Below are 22,180 nucleotides of genomic sequence, written 5' to 3'. Positions count from 1 at the left end.
TCTACACTGGCAGAAAAGGGATAAAATGGGGATGGTACCTCATGAGGTTGTGAGGACTGAATGAGAGTATGTATTTGTATAGTATCTGGCACATATATGTGCTCAATAGATGTTAGTTTCTTTTTTTTTTTCACCTTTCTATCCTGGAATCTTTTACATCTTTTTCATTTAAAATCTACTGTGGCCAGGAAGAGAACCTCGGCTTGTCAGTCACACTGCATGGCAGGACATGCTTGAAGACAATGATATGGTGCAGGTACCACGTGACTAAAATGATGAACTCATCATTTTTGTGTGAGCTTCTGGATGATGATAGTAGTTTCCTACTGTTTCAAAATACTGAAAATATCGTGATGATGACAATTTAGTTGAACATGTGATTTTAAAGAATACTCATTCTGGGTAATCTGGGAGGGACACCTAAGTAGGAAAGATGACTGGCAGTTGAAAATTTAGTGGAAGTTAGAATCCTAATGTAGTCATGATAAGTCATTCAACTGAATAATGATTCTTGCACGTGGAAGAATACCACAGTGATCAGTCAGGATTTAAATGGGTGGTGAGTGGCAGTAGAGAGAAGGCAGGTTGAGTGGCTTAGCACAAAATGATAAAGTCTATGAAATCTTATTGTTGTTTCTTGGCTGCCCATTTAAGTCGAATTTGTAAAATTTATTTACTTAAATATTTTTTTAAAAAAATTGAGTGTTAAAGACAATACTTTCTAGACATTGTGCTAGGCGTCAGATAAAAGGAACAGCGAGCTTTTGGTTAGCCTAGAAAGTAAAAGACATTATATATATATATTTGTGTGGGTATTTCTAAATTACAAATTTTGGTAAGTGCTATCAAGAAAAAATATAGGAAAGTAGAAGAGAGTATCAAACGAGGAAATCTCTAAAGAAATGGCATTTAAACTGAGACCTTACGGATGGGGAAGTAAGCCTGACATACAGTGAGAAGAGTCTTCCTGGAGGACTATATGTGTGAAAACTCTGAGGCAAGAAAAAAAGCATAGTTTGTTTGAGGAACTGCAAGGGGGCAAGTGGGAAGGGAGCATGGTGAGGTGAGATGAAAGTGGTGCATAACGAAACAGCATTGCTCTGTCATGCTGTATGTTAATTTTTTTTTTGAGAGGAGGGAAAGAAACAGACAATTGCTATTTTAACTTTTTACCCATAATTTTATTTGTTTTTTGAACATAGTTCTGGAAAACGGGACACAGTAATTGTATATTCTAAGAAAACTGGGTCTTTCTCTAACTTGGCCACACTTTTTTTCCAAAAGAGGGATTATATTTCTGGCATCTCTGACTTAGGCATAACAGGTATTTCCAAGCTAACTAATGGAAAAGAGAAATAAGATATATACTATTTAAGCAAGTTAAATCTGGGCCAGAGTTTGTTTTGATCCCCACCTCCAATCTTGCTTTTTTCAATTTATACTTTATTGTTAAAAAAATTCCAACATAGCTAGGAACTGTGCAAACACCCACCTGGATAAAGTATCTAATTGAAACTTGACAATGTACTTTAAACTTAGAATAGTCCGACCCAGTAATTTTCAAATCATGCTCATGGAGAATGCTAGTGTTTTTCATGTTAGATTTAGGTGTTTCATTAACAAATTTGAATAGTAATGTTTCTTTCCCCCCACCATTTTTAAAGAAATAAAGTAAGCTAATGGATAGACTGTTCTTAGTCTTAACCCTGCTGTAATAATTTTTATTAAATTATTTGTTTACCGTAACTCATTTAAACAAATGTGTAGCAAATACAGTGGAAGGCTGGGAGGATGGCCCATTATGCTTAATTTAGCAGACTGTTTTTGCCTGTTTTGGAAATAAGAGTTAGTGGTTATGCTATGTGTTAGAAACATACAATATTGTCATATGCTGAAAAAATATTAGTTTGTATAATGAAATTAAATATATCATCACGTCATAGTAATCTAGCAATAGCTCCAAGAGCTCACAACATATGAACATATCTGAAAAATAACTGGAAATTTTGGTGTTTTTGTATGACCATGTTTCTCTTAAAGTAATGCCACTGAGTGGTTAAAAAGACATATATGATTAAAATTCCATAGATAAGTCTATTGTGAAAGAGAGGAGAAAAAGGTGAGTTAATGGAATAAAGACGGAAATAGTTCATCACATCCTGACATTAAAAAATTAAATTCGTTAGAATGTTGTTTTAGACCATATAATATTCTTGATTTACTACTCTAATCCATTTAATGAAATGAGATAGTCCTGACACCTTTTGTTCTATAAATACAAAGCCAAAACTATTCAAAAGGTATTGATAAAATAAAGAAATCAAATGGAAGCAAAACCAAACAAAACCATGCTCTTCAGTGTTTATCATAGAAAACTCAGAACATATTTCTGAAAATCATAAGTAGGAATGATTTGATAATTTTAAATGGTGAGGCAAAAGGCAAAAGATGTGTGAAGACAGAGCAGACAAGAGAGATCAAAGGAAGAGAGAATTTTAGACTTAGGAAAAATCTGCAGAACATTTTAAAAGGCTAAATTAACACATAAGAAATAATCTTCTCTCACCATAGCAGATAGCCCATTATGCTTAATTTAGCAGACTGTTTCATCACCATGAAGCTGAAAGCAATAAACTTTTAGAAACTCTAGTGGGAAATCATTATTTATCAATGAATATTGTGATAAATTAAATCAGATCAATATTGATTTGATCAAATCATTAAGCCTTAATTTCAGCTGCAGTTGGAAGTAAAGTTAATATTTCTTAATAACTTCAGAAGGGTGTTTTGACACTAACCATAGATAGATTGCATTAGCAAAGGTGGAAGTAATTCTTTATTTGGCTTCATTTAAGCAGCCCAAACATTTATTTTCATGAAGAATTTGAAGCCTGAAATTCAGATTTTTTGACATTTGAAAAATATTTTAGGTATTTCCAGCCTGAGGAAAAGGTATAAAATGGGTCTCATATAACCTTACTGTCCAACACCATAGCCACTAGACACTTATGGCTATTTAAATATAAATCTAAATTTATACAAATAACATTTTAAAATAAAAAATTCAGTTCCTCAGTCTCACTAGCCATATTTCAAGTGCTCAAAAGTCATTCACAACATTTCCACATGTTTTACATAACATCCCCAATCACAAAACACTGTGTTTATATCACTTTGCATTCCTTATCATGATTCAAGAGATACACATTTTGGCTTTTGTTTTTTTATTTTTGCTTAAATATATAAAGGATTAAGTAAATATTTTCACATTTATTTTAGAAACAGGATTAGAGAGGATTACTATTGAGCTCAGAAGCCTATAAATGGGATAAAGACAGTAATTGACCCACAGATAAATATCTTAACAGTGTGCATTCCACATGCTCTATTTACATAGTCACAGTTCTGGTATTTGCAGTTCTATTCAGGTAAGCACGAAGATGAACACATGTGCCAAAAATCTGAAGGAAATGAATTATGGAATCTAAAGATATTGTATGAGGCTCCCTACAAAAAAAACAAACCAAATGGATTATTGCCTTTATTTTCAGAGATACTGTGGAATACCATGGTCGAATTTCTGTGTATAATTTTTGTAGTAAGTACAGTGCCTGACTTATCCCAGTTTGCCTGGGACTTTCCATGTTTTAAAACTGAAAGTCTCACATCACAGGAAACTCCTGAGTCCTGGGCAAACTGGAATGGTTAGTCACCCTCGAGGTAAGGGATGGTGGTTCATGTTTCTTATATATTTTCCATAGTAGCAGCTTATAGTAGGAATTGAATAATTTTTCTATATTATACAATGGTTAATGTAGACTTCTATATTGACAGTTATGTAATTGTTAATATAGACTCTATATAACCTGGCCCAGTCTGCCTTTCTAGTTATTCCACTTTCATGAACCTCATGTTCTAACTATACTAAATTTCTTGGCTTTCCCAAATCATGCATTTTCACATCACCATGCCTTTGCTCAGGCTATTTTCTGCCTGGAATGACTTTTCTGTCCCTCTGAACATATATTCAACTTATCCCATATGGTCCAATTCAAATAGTCACCTAGCCTCTGATACTTCTCTTTCAACTTCCCCTATTCCCCAATAAAGTGGCTTTCTTCTTCAGTTGTACTACCAGCATTGAAAAAAAAAAATTCTTATAGCATTTGCTTCCTAATATTTGTCTACATTTGCTTTCTTTTCTAGACTACAAGTACAAAAAGCTCTATCTTTTTATTAACAATGTCTATCTATTTTTGGTACATAGGAATGCCTGTTAAAACTCATTATATAATGCTATATAAATTTTAAATCTTATCTTACATGCCTTATCTCATTTCATCCTCTCAACAATTTTGTGAGCTTGGCAAAGTTGATTGCAGTGTATTTATTTGGTTGATGAACCAACAGGCTTAGAGACAATGACTTAACCAAGGTTAAATAGAGGTTAAGTGTTGGGAATAAATCCCAGGCCTCCTGCCATTCTTTCTACTAAATCTCACTGAAGGTTAAAGGTTGTCGACAGACAAGATTAGCCGTGCGTTGGTAAAATGTTGATCAATAATATCAATAATACTTGGAAAACAGGCTTTCTGTAAAAGCTTGCCTTGTTTTAGCCCATCCTTCGAAACCCATTGGGGAAGCAATTCTCCCTTCCCCAATTTATTTCTATCTGGTAAGAAACGTGGGCCAAACCATCTGATCTTAAGTCACATTGCCAACACTCCACAGTCCACTAAAGATTCACCCTCACTGAATGAAATTAGTTTTACTATTAAAAGGAACTCTTTTATACCATGATTGTAAGGATTTTCGGTTTCAGTGTGCCTTTCAAAATTTCAGACCTCTCGTCTGATGGATTCTACTTTGTCTCTATTATTTACAAGCTTCAAGTTGCCAGATAACTAGCATTGTCTAAGGAGAAAACCCCGTGTTAGGCATCTAGCAGAAAAAAAGTTGTATTCCCGATTATTGCGATTTTGTGCTTTATCTTTACTCATCCCACCAGTTAAAGGGGCGCAATGCCACACCCACCTCACAGGATGCCGCAAGAATTAGAGACCCGAAAAGTAAAAGCGACTTGCAACCCCATAAAAATGCTATCATATTTTCACACTTCTGTGGTTTGCTAATATAATATGATTTACTTAATTTTGACAATAACATGCTTCTGTCCCCAGTAAAGCGAAGTTCAAGTCGCTGTTACTTTCCCTCGAGGCTGCGGGCTTCACTCTCTAGGGACTCCGGAGGCCTCTCAGAGAAGGCGCGCCTGCAGTGACGCGTTTATCTGAGCGACTGACGTCACTGCCAGGCGCCCGGAGGCACGTTGGCCGGGGCTTCGGCGGGGCTTTCTGGGGGCAAAAATGGCTATGGCCAGCGATTTCTACCTGCGCTACTATGTAGGGCACAAGGGCAAGTTTGGACACGAGTTTCTGGAGTTCGAGTTTCGGCCGGACGGTGAGCGGAGGAGCCGCGGCCGGCGCTGCCACCTAGCGCGGTGCTGGGCCTGGGGAAGCGGGCGGAGGGGCGTGAAGTGTGCGGAGGGGACTGAGGCCACTGCTAGAGCCCAAGTAAATAGGAGCTTGAGAATACAGGAGGCATAAATTGGTTTTTTAATAGTTAATCGGTGTAATTCAGCAAAGCTGATCCTGCTAGATCAGCATCCTAGAGTCTGCTCACCCGAAAGGACGTTAAAGGCCATCTAATTTATCGACTTAATACTTGAACGTTTTAAAGAACATCCTCATCATGCAGTAGTCCAGTGGATGCTTAAAATCTTCCGGTGGCCGGTAATTCTTAGATTTACCCACTCATTCATTTTATTCATTCTGGAGCTGTATGTAAGGCAACATGTCTAGAAAAACTAATGAGGGCCGCTCTGAAGGGGGAGACCAACGTGTAGAAGAATGAGTGTAATGATGTGTTGTCGGTGCTTAAATACAGTTGTTCTCCAAAGAATGCATTAATAGTAAAAAATACGGGAGTGGTTAGTCCTACAGGAAGGAGTGCGGAAAGCTCTCTAGAGAAGGTCACAGTTAACATGAGTCTTGAAACAGGTTGTTGTTGTTGTTATTATTATTATTATTTTAACTTGGTCTTTGAAGGAAAAACGCAGTGAGAGCAGCATGAGCAGAAGGCGAGATAAAACTGCCTGGTGCCCATGAAGTGTGCAGCAAATTCTGTCTTTTAACAACTCTGATTCTCTTTGAGAGTGTTTTTGTATATTGAACTCTTGGAACAAAAACGGTCCAACTGCATAGACTTTTCTTTTTTGAATGCATACTATGTGCCAGGCATCACGTAAATACAAAAATCGAGGGTACAATAACGAGGAAGATTTTAATTTCTCACAAGGGGTTATATCTTGATGGGCAACACAGACATGAAACTAACCATAAAGCAGTATGGATATTAAGTATTAAGTTCTATGTTCATGTTTTGGACAAAGTTCTGCGAGAGCATGAAAGAAAACTTAGGGGAGGATCACATATTGGGAAAGGGGAAGAGTATCAGACATTTCAGACAGAACGCAAGATAACTACAGCTCTGCAATTATTTAGAAACCTTATTCTTCCTTGTTCTCCCAGGTCTCTTCTAAATTTAGCTAAGCAGCCAATTTATCTGAATCCTCCATCTGTTCTTTCCTTATGTGATACTGTTTTCAGTGCCTTTGCTGGTGAATAGTTTTCAGCTTTTTATATTACTTTTAGCCGGTTACATACATTAAGTAGTCTAATATTATCCCGGAATTTTCATGCCGAAACAGTAGTTCCCATTCATTTGTCTGCCACCAAACTATTCATGTACTTCCATCAGTAATAGTGATTCGTTAGGGGTTTGCTTCATTAGGCTAACCGATCATTTTAGAAGTCCAGGACCACATTGCATCTGTACTTGGGCAACTGACTAGCCATGAGGAGAAGCATGCATGAGGGAGCATAAAAGTCATGATGGATTAAAATTAAATATAGATCAGCTAACAAACTGGCCAACTTTTATCCAGAAGCAGCACATAGTTTGTATGCTTCTTAATCATAATTTAAAAATATTAGCATTGCTATATTATACATATATTAATTTGAAGGAAAATAAATAAAAGGACATTTTGGAGTGATGGGGAAAGCATGAGTATTGGAAGGAAGTAGATCTAGATCTAAATCTTTTGTGACCTTGGACAAATACTTAACTCTGTTTTCTCAATTACAACCATTTTTAAAGTTTGTTTTACCGATTAGATTAAATGCTCTGGATTAATCAGTACCAATACAGACATAAAACATAAGCTTTAAAAGAAATGTTTGTTCCTTTTTCAGATTTCCTGTCTAGTTCAGAACATAGCTTAAGAAAATGGGCCTTAAAAATGGCCTTCCCATTATAATGAAGGCATGGAATATTTAAAAATTATATCAAATGCATGATATATTTAAAATTTTGACTAGCTTCAACTGCAGCTAATTTATCAGCAAATCGTGGAGTGTCTACATGTCTAACATTAATGTTATGATAGGAGGGAAGAAATTTTAATTGTAGTAGTATAAAATGGTCTTTATCTTCAAAATTGCTTATGATGTCATTTCTTTATTTTTTTTTTTAGCAGTTTTTGCTGTTTTAGATTGAATTTTTTTCCACTCCCCACAGGAAAGCTTAGATATGCCAACAACAGTAATTACAAAAATGATGTCATGATCAGAAAAGAGGTAAGTTCTTTTTGAATGTCTGACTTTTTACATTTAGTCATTTTCCTCATATCTGTAGTGAACTTACAAAAGTACATATAAGGCTGTAATATAAAAAAAAGCCAATTTATAGATTGAAAAGGGATTTTCTTTAAATTAGTTATAATTTTAGCATCTGTAAGACCAAAAGCAATCTGAATATATTAATTTGTAGTTCCACATTTGAACATATCATTTAATTTATTTTATAATTAAATTGTCCTTTTACTCTTTTCACTATTTAAAATGATAATCATGATTTAGACAGTATGAATTTTAAATGAAAGGCTCAAAAGCTGGGGAAAAGAAAAAGTTCAGATGACTAGTGTGTGTACTTGTATTTGTCTCTGTTCATCTCATAGCTTTTGCATTGTCACCACTAACCACTTGGAGATATTTGAGTCCCATTTTACCAAGGCAGTATACAAGGTTTTAAAAGCGGGCTAAGTAATGTGAAGATGGAAAAATACATATTAAAGGAAAAAGTAAGAGAGTGAAGAAAAATCTTAAGAAGGATGAATTATTCTCTCTCTTGCACTTTGGAATCAGTATTAAAATTTTCCTTGATATTCTATTTAAATATTTAGGATTCGTAACTCTTCTTTTGAGTTGTGAAGGAAATAGAAGCATTATGAAATTTTTATTATAACTTATTTTCAGGCGTATGTACACAAGAGTGTAATGGAAGAACTGAAGAGAATTATTGATGACAGTGAAATTACAAAAGAAGATGATGCCTTGTGGCCTCCCCCTGATAGGGTTGGCCGACAGGTTTGTATTTAGTGATTCTTTAAGTGAATAAATATTAAAAATTGATAATATAATTGTTGTTTCTTCTTAATTTAGAATAGATCCTCACTGAATTTTTAGTTTTCCATTTAGTAGATACCTGATAAACACTCTTTTAATTTTTTTTTACTTAGCCTCATTTTCTGCGCTGCCTCCTAGTAGTAAAGGAGTCCATGCATAGCTCTAAATTTAGACATTTTCTGTATAGTCTATAGTCACCCCAGCCAATGTTAGGATGTTTTTACACTGTGATGAATAATTTCTATAATAATCACTTTTATTAGGAATAAATACAGATGGCTGTTAAATTCGAGACTTAAGATTTTCATTTACTATGTAAAATTTACTTTCTCCAAATTTATAGCTTTGAAAACTCTTATTTGCATCTTTATGCCCCAAAGAGGGATTTGGTGGGTTTCTTCGTTCAAACTGACCACTGCCTTTGCCTCTCATATTCCTTTCAGAGTAATTGATGTTTCCCAAAGGGCTTCTGAAGAGCTCTCAAGGCCTAATTTCACTCTGTAGAAAGAGTTTGATTTCTCAACTGGGTTTTTCGACTCTTGGAGAAATGAGATATGATCCCTAGAGGAAGAAACATTTAATTTCACTTTTGTGTGTTTCCAGGATTGTACTTGGTAACACTTTCTTTGACTAGAAGAGAATATGGAGAAGTATTAACAGCTGTTGACACTATGTAGCAGTGACTTAACTCTTCTATTTAAAGAAACATTATTTAGGAGAGCAAAGGTAATAGTTAACAATATTTATGCATTGTAAACCCTCTTAAAAAGTAAATTTAGATCTCAGTTTGTTTTATGCCTATGTACATAAATACTAAAAAACAGAAACTACAGCAGTAGACCGTTTATCTCCTTTAAATTCAGGATGAGCCCAGTATTTTCATCTACCCCCTTGATATGGTCATGTGTTTCAGATATTGGGGAGGATTAGGCATGCTCTAGAAATTGTTTAGTCTTTAAGTAAAAGATTTTATGATCGTTTGAGAACCTTAGTTAATTCTCCATAAACTGCATAATTAAGTCTTCTGATCAGTTATATAACTATGACTGTCTAATCACATCTGGTATTTAACCTGAGAAATCACCACAGACATAGCCTCTTAATTGTTGATTTTAGATTTGCAGATAAAATGTAGAGAAAAATATACAATAATTATGGCCTAATGGGAACATCTATATTATGTTGTGTTTGTTTTACTATTCTTAATTTCATTGTTTTGTGAAGTCAAAATGTATAGTCTTTCAGTCTCATAGTCCAGGATTCAAATATCAGTACTATCACTTATTGGTGGTTGTAAATATCAACAAGTTTTTTCCAATGCTTTCTGAGTCTTGGATTTCACAGTTGTAAAAGTAGGCTAATAAAGCCTACCCAATAAGTGCATTTTAGGGATTATAGATAATATTTGTAAAATCTCTGGTGGTGCTATTATTAATATTATGCATTTTATTTTTAGAGCTTGGTAAGAGTAATTATGTTTGTATTTATTATATTAAAAATAGGCTTATACCCATATTATTACACTATTGTGCTTTAAAGTGATGGCTTCAGTTTTTACTGACGTTACAAGAAACATTTATGTGTCACTGTTCAGTATGTTATTCATTTTATAGTATCCTCTTTATGAGATCTCTGGAGAGCAGTTTTGATTGGTCTTAACATTGGAGACTCCTGAGCAGGTGCTGAGGTTTTTATTTTTTCTTTTATAGACATAGTTTATGTCTAACAGATCAAGATCTTTTTGTTTTTGTTTTTGTTTTTGTTTTTCCCATCTTCTCTATGACTGCTAGAAAACTTGCTAGCATGAATACAAATATCTCTGGGAGGGATTTTTATGTTAACTATATTCTTTATTTTATTTTTTTTCAGGAGCTCGAAATTGTAATTGGAGATGAACACATTTCTTTTACCACATCAAAAATAGGTTCTCTTATTGATGTAAATCAGTCAAAGTGAGTATGTTAAAGCTTTTTCACTAAAGTGATACAATTTATTAGGTTTATTTTGGAACTGTAACCAGTTTGCTAAGATTATTTCAGTGACACCCTAACAGTTTATTATACAAATGTAATTTTGATTTTTATGTCGTTAAAGACTTCTTAGCAAAGAAGATAACAGTGTATTTTATTGATTTCAAAAAAAAAAATCTTGATCTGACATCTATGTATAATAATGCCTAAGTTTTATTAGCTACTTTTTTGTAAAAATCTGGACACAGTGTCACAAATTTAAAAGATATCCTATTGGATGTCAGCCTCATTAGCCCCATGTCACATCATTTTCCTCTTTGGGTTTAATACTTCAAATAAATGGAAAAAATCTAGTATAGCTTAATGGCTTTAGCTACTTATGTCTTCTCAAGTTCTGTGTCCCTGTAGCTCATATTATTGTCTCTACTTGAAACATCTTTCTTTCTCCAGTTAATTCTCTCCATTCTTTCCCTTTAAAAAGTCCTCATAGATCTCTTATTCCTATCACTCTGAATCGTAATAACTTATTTGTTTACTTTACTGGTTTGAACATAGTCTCCATGAGAACCTTGTATATCTCCAAAATTAGCACAGTACCTGGAATATAATAGATACTCTATGAATATCTATCAGAGGAAAGGAGGAAGGAAGGAGTGATTAGTAACTATTGGATACAAAAGGCTATGTTCATACAGACTGACCAGATACTTTTAAACTATCAATTTTTCTACAATGAAGATGTGGCAGTCATATCCTACTGGGATTATAAATTGGTACAGTGGCAGTGTTTTTTGGAAAGCAATTTGATAATATACTTCAAAAGCCATTAATATTTTTCACTCATCTTTGTCCTAGTAATTTCATTTCTGAGTGTCTGTTCTGTGGAAATATTCTCAAATAATGAAAAAGCTCTATTATCATAAAGATGGTCATTGAAGTCTTATTTATAATTGGGAAAATATCCAAACTTATAACATGGAGAGAATTGTTAACTAAAAATTATATATGAATTTTTAAAAAATGTAATGGAAAAAGTAATGTTAAAAAGGACACAAAGAATGATTTTAGTTATCAAAAAAAAAAAAAACAAAAAAACCCCAGCAAAATATTTGTAGCTATTCTGTGAGGAGTGACTATTATAAGCATTATTTTTTCTATCTTTATAATTTTATCTGCTTTATACATTTTGTGATACATAGCTATTTTATAAGCAAATAAACACTTTAAGTATGAAATGAATACTGGTGAAGAAAATTTTATTTTTATCTCTTTCAGAAAAGATAGAGATGGTAATTTTTCAGTATGTTCATTTTAGTTTTAGGCAAATCTTTCTCCTGAATTCCTTTAACTTAATTGTTTTAGGTTTTGGTTTTTGTTTTAGAAATTATTTGTAAAATTATGTTGTTTCATGCTAGGATCAAAAAAATAACTTTTACCTTTTTAAATTTTAGGGATCCTGAAGGCCTTCGAGTATTCTACTATTTGGTACAGGACCTGAAATGTTTAGTTTTTAGTCTTATTGGATTACATTTCAAGATTAAACCAATCTAAATTGTATGTTTTTTGAAGCTGTTTTTATATTTAATTAAGGGATGGGTAAGGGAGAGTTTATTTGTCATTTACAATTTTGGGATTTTTATGAATGTGAAGCAGAAATTTTTTGTATGCAAGCTGAAATAAGAAAATACATTAACAGGCTTAATGGTTATCTTCACTTGTGTCCAAGTGGGTTGGACCGTTTCTACACATTAAATTTTGTAAATAAAAACTACCTTCAGTTAAAATTTTGCTCTAATAAACTTATCAAAGCCTGGATCGAGAATGTTTTTTTTCAGGAGCCTATGTCTCTTATTCACTTTAAAGATAATAAAAAATTGTTCTAATAGGTACATACTATGGCAGAAGTTCTTTCTGGTAGAAATATGTAGTAGGATTCCCATCCATTAAAGATAATTGTAGATCTTTCCTTATTTCTTCCATACCTGATAAGATTTTATTTTTTGGTGCTTATAGAGGTTATTTACAGAAGATTCTGTATTTTTTACATTTAACATAAACTCCTCAGGGATTATTTACATTTAAATATTTTTGGTATAAGCAGTGATTTCCTTAAGAGTTTCAAAGGTAAAGTCAGTACCCCAAGTCAGGCATATCTGTTACTGTGCTCTTGCTTCACAAATACATATTTTGTATATCTGTGGGAACTAAATGAGTTTTCAGCTTAAAAATTTATTTAAAATTTAGACTTAAATGTGTATATGTTTGTGTGGGTATATCTATATATTTATATTTTAACTCCTGATGAGCACAGGTCCCCACTATTATTTCCCAGTTCCCTTCAACTTCTTTCTGATAAACTTGACCTTTTATTACGTCTGTCAGTAACCATGCCCTGGTATCTGTTACAACTTCGTCTGAACCCCCACTCTTTAAAAGTGCAGTTCTGGTAGTCATAATCCACTTGCCCAGAGACCAGTCAGTACTGACCTTAGGGTGAAAGAACTGGTCTCTGAAGGCTTACAGAGGCTCTGTCCAGTAAACTTCTTCAAGATAATAGAAATGTTCTGTATCTGTGTAGTCCAGTAGGTAGCCACTGGCTACTACATGTGGCTACTGAGTATATAACTGAATTTATTGTCCTGTTTAATTAGAAAAAATTTTTTTAACATGAAAAATTTCAAACGGAAAACTGAAAGAATTATACAGTGAACATATGTCAATCTAGATTCTAATATTGTAATAAGTTTTACAATAAATCATGTGTTGTTGATTTTCCACTTAAAGGTGAAATAACTTGTGTAAATCGTACCAATAGAGCAATTTTTTTTAAGCGCTATTTAATTTTGATTAAATTTAGATAGTCACGTGTGGCTTGTCGCTACCTTTGGACAGTGTAGCTCTAGCCTGGCTTGGTAGCCCGTTTTCTGTGGAGTATTATCTGGTCCTTTACGTTGCATGAAAATGCATGGCCTGCTACCCTGAGCAGGCCTGATCCTGTCTGATCTCAGAAACTAAGCAGGGTCGGGCCTGGTTAGTACTTGGATGGAGACCACCTAGGAAGACCAGGGGCTGTAGGCATAAAAAATATATAAAAAAATAAGGAATTGTAAGCTGATAAGGTCCTTGCAATCTGTGAGGTCAACCTAGGGTTGCCTCACCTAAAAAAAAAAATGTGTGAGACCTGTGAACATGGGTTGTACTATAAGTTGAGTCACTGATCCATATGATTTTTTAGAAGACTATTAGAGCAGTTTTAGGTTCACAGCAAAATTGGAAGGAAGGTACAGAGATTTTTCACATACCCCTGCCCCCACACTTGAGTTTGTCTCCCTCATTATCAACATCCCCCACCAGAGTGGTACATTTGTTACAACTGATGAACCTACATAGACACATGACCACCCAAAGCCCGTTGTTTACCTTAGGGTTCACTCTTGGCAATGAGTGAATGGTTTGGGAAACATGTATCCAACATTATAGTATCACATAGAGTATTTTCACTATCCTAAAAACCCCTGTGTACCACCTATTCATTTCTCCCTACCCCAATCCCTGGGAACCACTGATTTTTTTATTGTCTCCAAAGTTTTATCTTTTCCAATGTGTCATTTAGTTGGAATCATAGTATATAGCCTTTCCAGATTGACTTTTTAAATTTAATATATACATTAAAGTTTCCTCCATGGTTTTAATGGCTTGAAAGTTCATTTCTTTTTAGCGCCGAATAATATTCCATGTCTGGATGGACCACAGTTTAATTTACCCATTCATATATGAAGGATATTTTGATTGCTTCCAAATTTTGGCAATTATGAGTAAAGCTACTATAATTAAATGCAGGTTTTTGTGTAAACATTGTTTATTGATTATTTTAATAATTGGTTTTCTAGCATATGAGATAATGAGCTGAAATAGAAAATTTTTAAAAATAATAAAACAGGAAAGGTAAATGAGTACTTTGAGAGTGAGCTTAGAGTCTGAACTGTGTGATACAGTGGAGAGAACTCAAGAATCAACATTCATAGTTACAGCACTGCTTCACAGAACTATTTTCCCTTTCAATGTGTGAATAGACTTTATCCCTTAGTGGCACAAAGCACAAATAGCCATCTAAAAGTCTTTCTTTGCCATTATTTCTTTATGCTTGCATATTTCCTGAGGTGGCCTTCTCATTTAGCTACTTAGAAATTGGAGGAAAGATGGTTACTGTTCGATTGACTGCTAGAGGTCAGCTAGGACAATTTAGAGGATTCAAACTCTAGAGCAGTAAAGATAACTAGGACAAAGGAGGTAGCTAATTAGGGGAAGAGGAAACCTCGAACAAGAGTCTTGGGTTTTTACTGTTAAGAGCCGGGAAATTTAGTTTCGCTCAGTGGCCTAAATGTTAGGCATTAGGACACATATTCCGGGAGGTGAGAACCCAGCCAGGTGAGTTTACTCCTCCCAGGAGTATTCAGACCATCTTTGCTGTGGAGCTGGGGGTTGGTTATTCCAGACGTCCTTCAATTCAGCCTAGGACAGGAAGAGCAGCACCTGAAGTTTGAGTATGGGGGCCAACAGACAGAAGGTTCCTGTGGCCAGCACATACATTTTTCTCTATTATGAAGATGCAGCGGGGCATATAAGCCTGGTCACAGGATTTTATTTGTGTTTCTTGGGCAGAAGGCCAAAATGAGTATCACCAAGGGGTAGCAAACTTAGGACTTCATGAATGTTGGTTATTTGTGTGTATCATATGTGTTTTATGTATGATATTTAATGTTGACTTGGTTCTTCCTTTTCTATGTTAAGCACACAGGTGCTCTACTTACTGTATCTATACTAAACATGTCTCCTGTTTACTAATTTACTTATCCATACTTAGCATATCTCATGTGTTCTGCAGATGCCTCACAAGCTACCTAGTTTCATTTATCTTTCTCATTTGCTTGTTTCTCTTTTTTTCCTGTAGCAGATTTGGATATTTTAAAATAATACAGCATATACAAATTATATGAAGGATGGTTTATGATTTTGTATTCTTAAGTGGAATTGTTCTTCTCTTCTGCTTCAATCTAAGGTTTAAGACAGTTCTTGGGTGATTTATGGTGAAGATATATCCTTTTGGCGTCACAACTCTATGTAGCTTGTCTTCTATTTGAAATCATGGGTGGGATTCCTTATTCAGCCTATTCTATCAATAAAGGGAAAAACTGGCTTCAGTGCTTTATTATCCTCCTGGGTTTCTACCTTCGTTTAATACTCAGCCTGAGTTACGAATCTGCTTCTTGCCAGTTCATAAATTTATTCAAAGTTTAATTTTTTTTTTTACATCAGCATTTATAATTGTTTTCAATAGGAAAATAGTTCTAGGTAGAAAGCCTGAGGAAAGAAAGAGTAATCAGGGGGATTGTTTTATAAACTCTATAAATGTCTAACCAATGTACTGTATATTTGAAACAAACAAAAAAGTTAGCTAGGCTCTTTAATTGCAGCTTAAATTTTGTATGGCCACCAGATGGCACCACCACACAAAACAAGCTCTAAAATCGAGACTCAAATTTAAAAAATAAATCTTGATGGTAAGAATAAAGTAATGAATATATTCCCATAAACGGCTACTTTATGAGGGAATGTTAGTATGCCATTACTGCAAGTAAATTTAGCAAGATATTATTTGTAGTATTAAGAAGGGTAGTACTTTTTGAGCTAATGATTCCACTTCTAGAAATCTATCCCTCCTCACAAAGTGTGTGTATCTTCTTTAACATTTAGCCTCACCATTACCTCATCCAAACAGCTTTCCCTGGCAAACTCTTTGCCCCTTGTCTGAGTCAGAAGCCACTCTTCTGTGCCCAAATAAAGGTGTTGTCTCCCCAGAATGTGAATCTTTTTAGGACAAAAAGAGATTTTCTCTGTATTTGTATTTCAGAGCTTTGATGCATGATGGTGCTTTAGAAATGTTTGTTGTGTGAATAAACAAACAGAAATAGGTAAATATCTAACTCCATTCTTGTCTACGGCAGTTTACTGAAACTATGATTTGTATCTGATCATTAGGCCCAGTTTTTCTTTTTTTCCCTCATTAAGAGATTCTACAGGGGTAAAATATTAACAACACCTGAGTATATACCACAGCAACCAAAGTAGTTGCCACTTCCTATACCAAGCAATTTTTATTTATTTATGAGATTTATGCTAATTTTGACCTCATCGAGTGAAGATAAATGAAGTAATGAACAATTTTGTTCATATACTTTTTACCCGAAGGATGCGGGCAAATGCTCTGTGATCTTGACATTGCTCTAGTTGTGAGGTTAATGGCATGCACAAGAGGGCTTGTAATTTGATGTAGATATTCTTAGTGTCAGAGTTTCACCTGCATGGGAAGGTGGTTGACAAGTGGCATCTTTAACTTGATTTCAAGTGGAATTTATTTTAATGAAAAAATAAAAATCATTCAGAAACTATTAATAGTATTCCTTTTTCCTCTATGTTAGCTAGATTTCCTTTCAATGTATTGTATCCCTTCTATACTTTGTGAAGAAATGGCCAATACATTTGAATTATTTTGAATGGATGTTCAGAAATTGCACATTCTGAAATCAAGATGGACTATGACCTGACGACTTGCATACATATTTTTTTTCTGGTATCAAAATACCTTCAAATGGAATGAGTGTCATTTCTGTGACTTTCATTTGACCACTTTTAGGTTTCAAAAATTTTCACAATTAGTAAAAGAATTAATAGTTAAAAATACTATAGAAATACATTGAATAAAAACTGACTCTATAACCTCTTCTAATTCCCCCTTCCAGTGTACACTGTTAACAGTTTGTATATTTCCATTTTTTCCCTGAGATTTGCTACAAATAATGCTGCATGATCCTTCATTATGTATATATCTCTGTGAACATATTTGAATATTTCCATAAAGATAAATCTAAAGATTTATCTTTTTGATTTTTATCTCTATAGAGAAACTGCTATGTCAAATAGGATGCAACTTCTAAATCTTAAAATATAAATAAATCTTTACTTTCTACAAGGGCTGTCGATTAGCACTACATCTACAATGCTTTTATATACCTATTTTTTTCAAACTCTTAGTGATATTTTATATCATCAAATTTTTAATAGGCACAAATGTTCTTTTATTTTTTTAACTAATATTTTCACTATTATCTGTGAGACATCTTTTCTGTTGCTTATTGTCACCCATTTTTCTGCGAATGTTTTATATTCTTTATAGAGTTTTATATTTATTGGCTTTAGTTATTGGGGTGCTTGAATGACTACACCATTATATATTCCTACTAACAGTGCACAAAGATTCCAGTTTCTATGCATCCTGTCAATACTTTTTTCTGTTTTTGATTATGGTTTTTTTTTTTAATTTTTTAAATAGTAACCATTCTAATGGGTATAAAGAGTGTAGCTGAAGTCAAAGAATGAGTTGAGTAGCACTTTCTTCTTTTCAAAATTTTTGGAAGAATTTGTGTAGAATTGGTAATATTTTTTCCTTTTAATATCCAGTAGAATTCTTGGAGTTTATTTTTTTTGGTTTTGTTTTGTTTTTGTGGAGAAGTTTTTAACTATAATATCAATTTCTTTTATATATATATAGGGTTTATTCGGATTACCTATTGTTTTGAGTGACCTTTGTGACTTTTAAAAATTTTGCCCATCTCATCTAAGCTGTCAAATTTATTGTATAAAATTGTTGATAATATTCTCTTATTTTTTTTTTTTGATGTCTGTAGAATCTTTAGTGACATAATCTTATTCTTGATTTTTGGTCATTTGGGTCTTCTTTCTACTTTTCATGGTCACAGCATCGCTAGAGGTTTATTACTTTCATTGATCTCAGAGAACCATCTTACTAAGAGCTCTTTAAAATCTACTCTGATAGCTAGATCTACTTAATATTAATTCTCACATAATTCTATAATTTACAACTTTTATTTTATTCTTACAAAATAGGTTGAAAGAGAGCTTCCTCCTCCCTATAATAAAAATTTGAATATCATGAATGAAAACCACCATTAATAATGTCAGTGTCCCTTCTACAAGATTTTAAAATTATTGCCATCTCACTTCTGATTAAACATCTCAAGTGACAATGAACTCAGTATCTTTTACATTTTTGGATAACTCAAAATTTTAGAAAGGTCTTTTTTGCATTGCTACTTTAACCAAACAACATTTAAAATAGGTTACTATCAAGCAGGAGAGTCTGTTTTGGCATTTCCTGTATAAAACATAATTCCACTTGGTATTATTTCATAATTGTTTGAAATAATATTTGATGGAAAAAACAGTGACAATGTGAAATGTGAGAAGAAACATCCTTTTAAATTACAGCTCTGTTTCTGCTGACTGCTTTAGTGACCTAAGACTCTTTTGATTTAAAAGCCAAGGTAAGAAAAATGCCAATAGAGGTAGCAGTCGGAAAAGGCAAATCAAGGCCTAAATCTTTAGTTACTAAAGGCAAAACTGCAACAGAAATGCTCTTGAATAATTTGAGATTTAAGATACCACTATATTAGATATTGAATGAAAATTATGCATGGAAATATTCTAAGGATTGAAAATAAAACAAACTATCTTTCTTCATCTCTGATATTTCTTGTTCACACAAATGCTTATATATTTCCAAATTAAACCATTTGTCCCTATTTGTTATATTCTAATATAACCAAGAATTTTGGACTTATAATTTCTCCACGCTTACTTAATTTTTTACTAATTTTTAAGATTAAAAAATCAAATAAGTGACAATAATATATAAATACATAATATAAAAAGTAAAAATTGAAAACCTACTTTTTCTTGGACTTTGTTTTTGGAAAATTATTTCAAAATTTTATGCATTGTGCCTTTTTTATAATAAAGTTCACACTAATTTAGCTATATCCCGCTATCATTCTGCTTTGTTCTCTTTATCTGTGTTATCATAAGCATCTCTCTTTTCTCTTTCTCTCAATCTTACATTTTGTTTACTTAATTCATTTATTTCCTCTTGGGGTTAAATCTTGGTTTCTACTACCTTAACATTCTTTCACTCAATGATTTTTAGTTTTTTTTCCCCTCTGCCCCCCTTTGGAACTGAGTAGGCTTGCTAAATATAAAAATAGTGAAACATGAGTGATATTTTACTGGGATCTTAAAGACTAAATAAAAGTTGAAGTAGAAAAGAGGTATAAGAAACATTGTAAAAAGCACTAAAAATACATTGATAGTTTGGGTACAAATTACTTGAGTGTTTCAAGGACAGGAAAGGGTTTGAGGGAAAGATGTCTTTATAATTAACCAATTAACACTAGGCTCATTTTTTACTCAAAATAGTTAGAAAATTCTCAAAAAAAAAAAACCCTGAAAATAATACTTATTATTTTTATATATTTACTTGTTGTAGATACTTTTGATAAAATACTCAAAGCTATATAGTTTGTTAGATTTTCTAGAAGCAACTATATGTGTTTTAATTATGATAAACCTGGAAGCTTATTTAAAAAGTCCCCAAAATGAAAATTGCTAATAATTGCTTTTCATTGGTGGTTTGCCCAATTTTTTAGAAATACATATGTATCAGTTTATCTGTTAATACATATATATTTTCGCAAAATTATAAATTTTTTGGACATCCCTGAACTGGCAGTTTAGAAATCATACTTATTCACTTCTGGAATACACATTCAAAGTCAAGTTACTGTCTTAATTATACTTTATCAATAAAGTATATATTGTTTCGTAGCAAAAAATAGTTATCAAATATATTTCTGTTAAATGACATATTTTGAAATTGGAGAATTTGACATAAAAGGCATAGGTTGAGACGCCTGGAAGATGATAGTTTATGAGCATGCCTAAAAGCTAATGTTTTCTTTAAGAGAAAGTTTTATTGCATGGAGAATTTCTAAAATGCTTTTGTCATTATTTATGTCAGAACCCTTCTCCCTGAAAACAATTAGTAGGATCCTAGCAAAGAAACAGAATAAGCAAAGGCAAACTTACAGGAAAAAAAAATAGCTAGAGAATCTAATCTCAAACACACTACCATTATTTAGAAGGGGATGAGAGTTTCTCTTTGGGAGTGATGAAGGAAAGAAGCTCCAATTAAAGAACAGCGTTTTTGAAAAGACTTCTTTTCAAACCTGCTTTCGTTCTCATTTAACACCTACTTCTAGAGTTAAATTGGGCAAAGAGCTGCTCATTGACTTAAACAAATAATGACTTTTAAAAAAATGCTCTGACAGTTTTGACTACACCTAGTGAATGGAACAGATGATTTGACTTTAATGCCGTAAAAGGACTTCATTCAAACCCCATTCAGTATCTTATGCCCATCTCTGTTTCTGTGTTAATTTTTATTAAAGAGAAAGTCTGTTTCTTCAAACAATTTAAAGAGAACACAAGAATTAAGTAGAAATTTGCTATCATTCAAATCAATCAACTCAATATCATATGTATTTATAGTTAATGTAACCTATCAAGCTATCTGGATATCCTTAGGATGTTTGTAAAATTATAGATCAATGTTTCTGCACATTTTCACATTTATCTATTGTTACCATATATATAACAATTGGGAGTTTACCTTCATTATATAAAAAGAAAAAAGATATGAATCATGCCAGGTAGAATATGAATATTTCCTTTTGATTTTTGTAATTAAAATTTTTGTTGTTGACTATTTGCTAATCTTATGAGATTATGAAATGAACATTTTTTTCAAGCTTTATAAAAACTGCTAAAGCTCAGGTTTGAATTGATCCACAAAATGTCCACAAAACTTAGCATTTTTAGTTCTCTATGATTCTTGTCTGACACAGAGTGTGGGGGTAAATATAATACTGATATGAGTGGAAACTTTGTATAGGAATATCTAATGTCATGTGATCATTGGCTTTCTTCTGATATGATTTCTATGAGGGCCAGTCTCAAAGAGGCAAAAGGCCAGCAGAGCCAATGCATACCAGGTGTGTTCTTGACCAAGCTTATCCTCCAGCTAGTGAAATCCCAAGGCATAGACACAGGTAGTATCAGCTAGTGTGTCTGTATGCTGTTACTGTCTCTTCTGTCATGCTGTTAAGCAAAAAAGAGTAAAGTTGAATTTGCTACGGGCAAGCTATGTAGAAGTTGGGAGGGTTTTCAATGGTTGCAGGAAAGAATTGACTTTGGGGGTCTATGTTAATTAATATCTAATGTTAACTTTATTCTACAGGTGAAAACAGGAATGGATCAGAGTGAGGGTGGGTCAAAATATTTTCTATGCAGGTGTTTTAGGGAATATTTAATATTTTGTTGGACAATATAAATCTGTGTTTTTTCCCCCTGTTACCTCTGTGGGTGCTCCTTTACTAGTTAAAAATAAATTTTAACCTTACATTTTCTCTGGTTATACTTCCTTTTAGTCAACATCATTTACTTTGTCATTTAGAATTAGAGTAAATGATCATAATAAAGTGGTCTGTTAAAGTCATTCATGACCTTAATTTAATAATATGAAGTTTTTCAGAGCTCTTCTGAGTACAAAATACAAAGCTTAAATTCCTTCATTCCTAAGTATAACATAAAAAGTTTGAATGTTTTGATAATATTATTTTTCTATCAAAATAAATCCAGTTTTATATTTACAAATTTGTTTTCTTGTTATTTAAGTATACAGATATTCAATTAAAATAACTAAACAAAAATCAG

At 33.1% G+C, this 22,180-nt stretch overlaps 1 protein-coding gene across 3 annotated transcripts; it reads left to right on the top strand.

Moving 5' to 3' along the window:
• Positions 1–5,274: 5,274 nt before the first annotated feature.
• On the top strand, positions 5,275–12,310 carry MAGOHB (mago homolog B, exon junction complex subunit). Of its 3 annotated transcripts, none has more exons than XM_039853269.1 (5): positions 5,275–5,457; positions 7,639–7,697; positions 8,376–8,486; positions 10,395–10,477; positions 11,947–12,310. In XM_039853269.1, the coding sequence occupies exons 1-5, from the start codon at positions 5,364–5,366 to the stop codon at positions 12,044–12,046; spliced, it is 447 nt and encodes a 148-aa protein (XP_039709203.1). In that variant the 5' UTR covers positions 5,275–5,363; the 3' UTR covers positions 12,047–12,310. The 3 variants fall into 3 exon arrangements, with proteins under 3 accessions (XP_039709203.1, XP_039709213.1, XP_039709222.1); XM_039853279.1 differs by having other exon boundaries at positions 5,311–5,457; positions 7,595–7,697; XM_039853288.1 differs by having other exon boundaries at positions 5,332–5,457; positions 7,598–7,697.
• The last annotated feature ends 9,870 nt before the right edge of the window (positions 12,311–22,180 follow it).

The sequence above is a fragment of the Pteropus medius genome, unplaced genomic scaffold (genome assembly GCF_902729225.1).
Source record: "Pteropus medius unplaced genomic scaffold, Ma_sr-lr_union100, whole genome shotgun sequence".
In the NCBI taxonomy this organism is placed as follows: Eukaryota; Metazoa; Chordata; class Mammalia; order Chiroptera; family Pteropodidae; genus Pteropus; species Pteropus medius.
The sequence above is the reverse complement of the archived record's forward strand: the minus strand, read 5'-3'. Positions and strand labels throughout refer to the sequence as shown.

Coding starts and splice junctions, on each gene's coding strand:
- MAGOHB (XM_039853269.1), top strand. CDS start 5,364: ATGGCTATGGCCAGCGATTTCTACCTGCGCTACTATGTAGGGCACAAG. Junction 5,458..7,638: donor GTTCGAGTTTCGGCCGGACG/GTGAGCGGAGGA, acceptor CACTCCCCACAG/GAAAGCTTAGATATGCCAAC. Junction 7,698..8,375: donor ATGTCATGATCAGAAAAGAG/GTAAGTTCTTTT, acceptor ACTTATTTTCAG/GCGTATGTACACAAGAGTGT.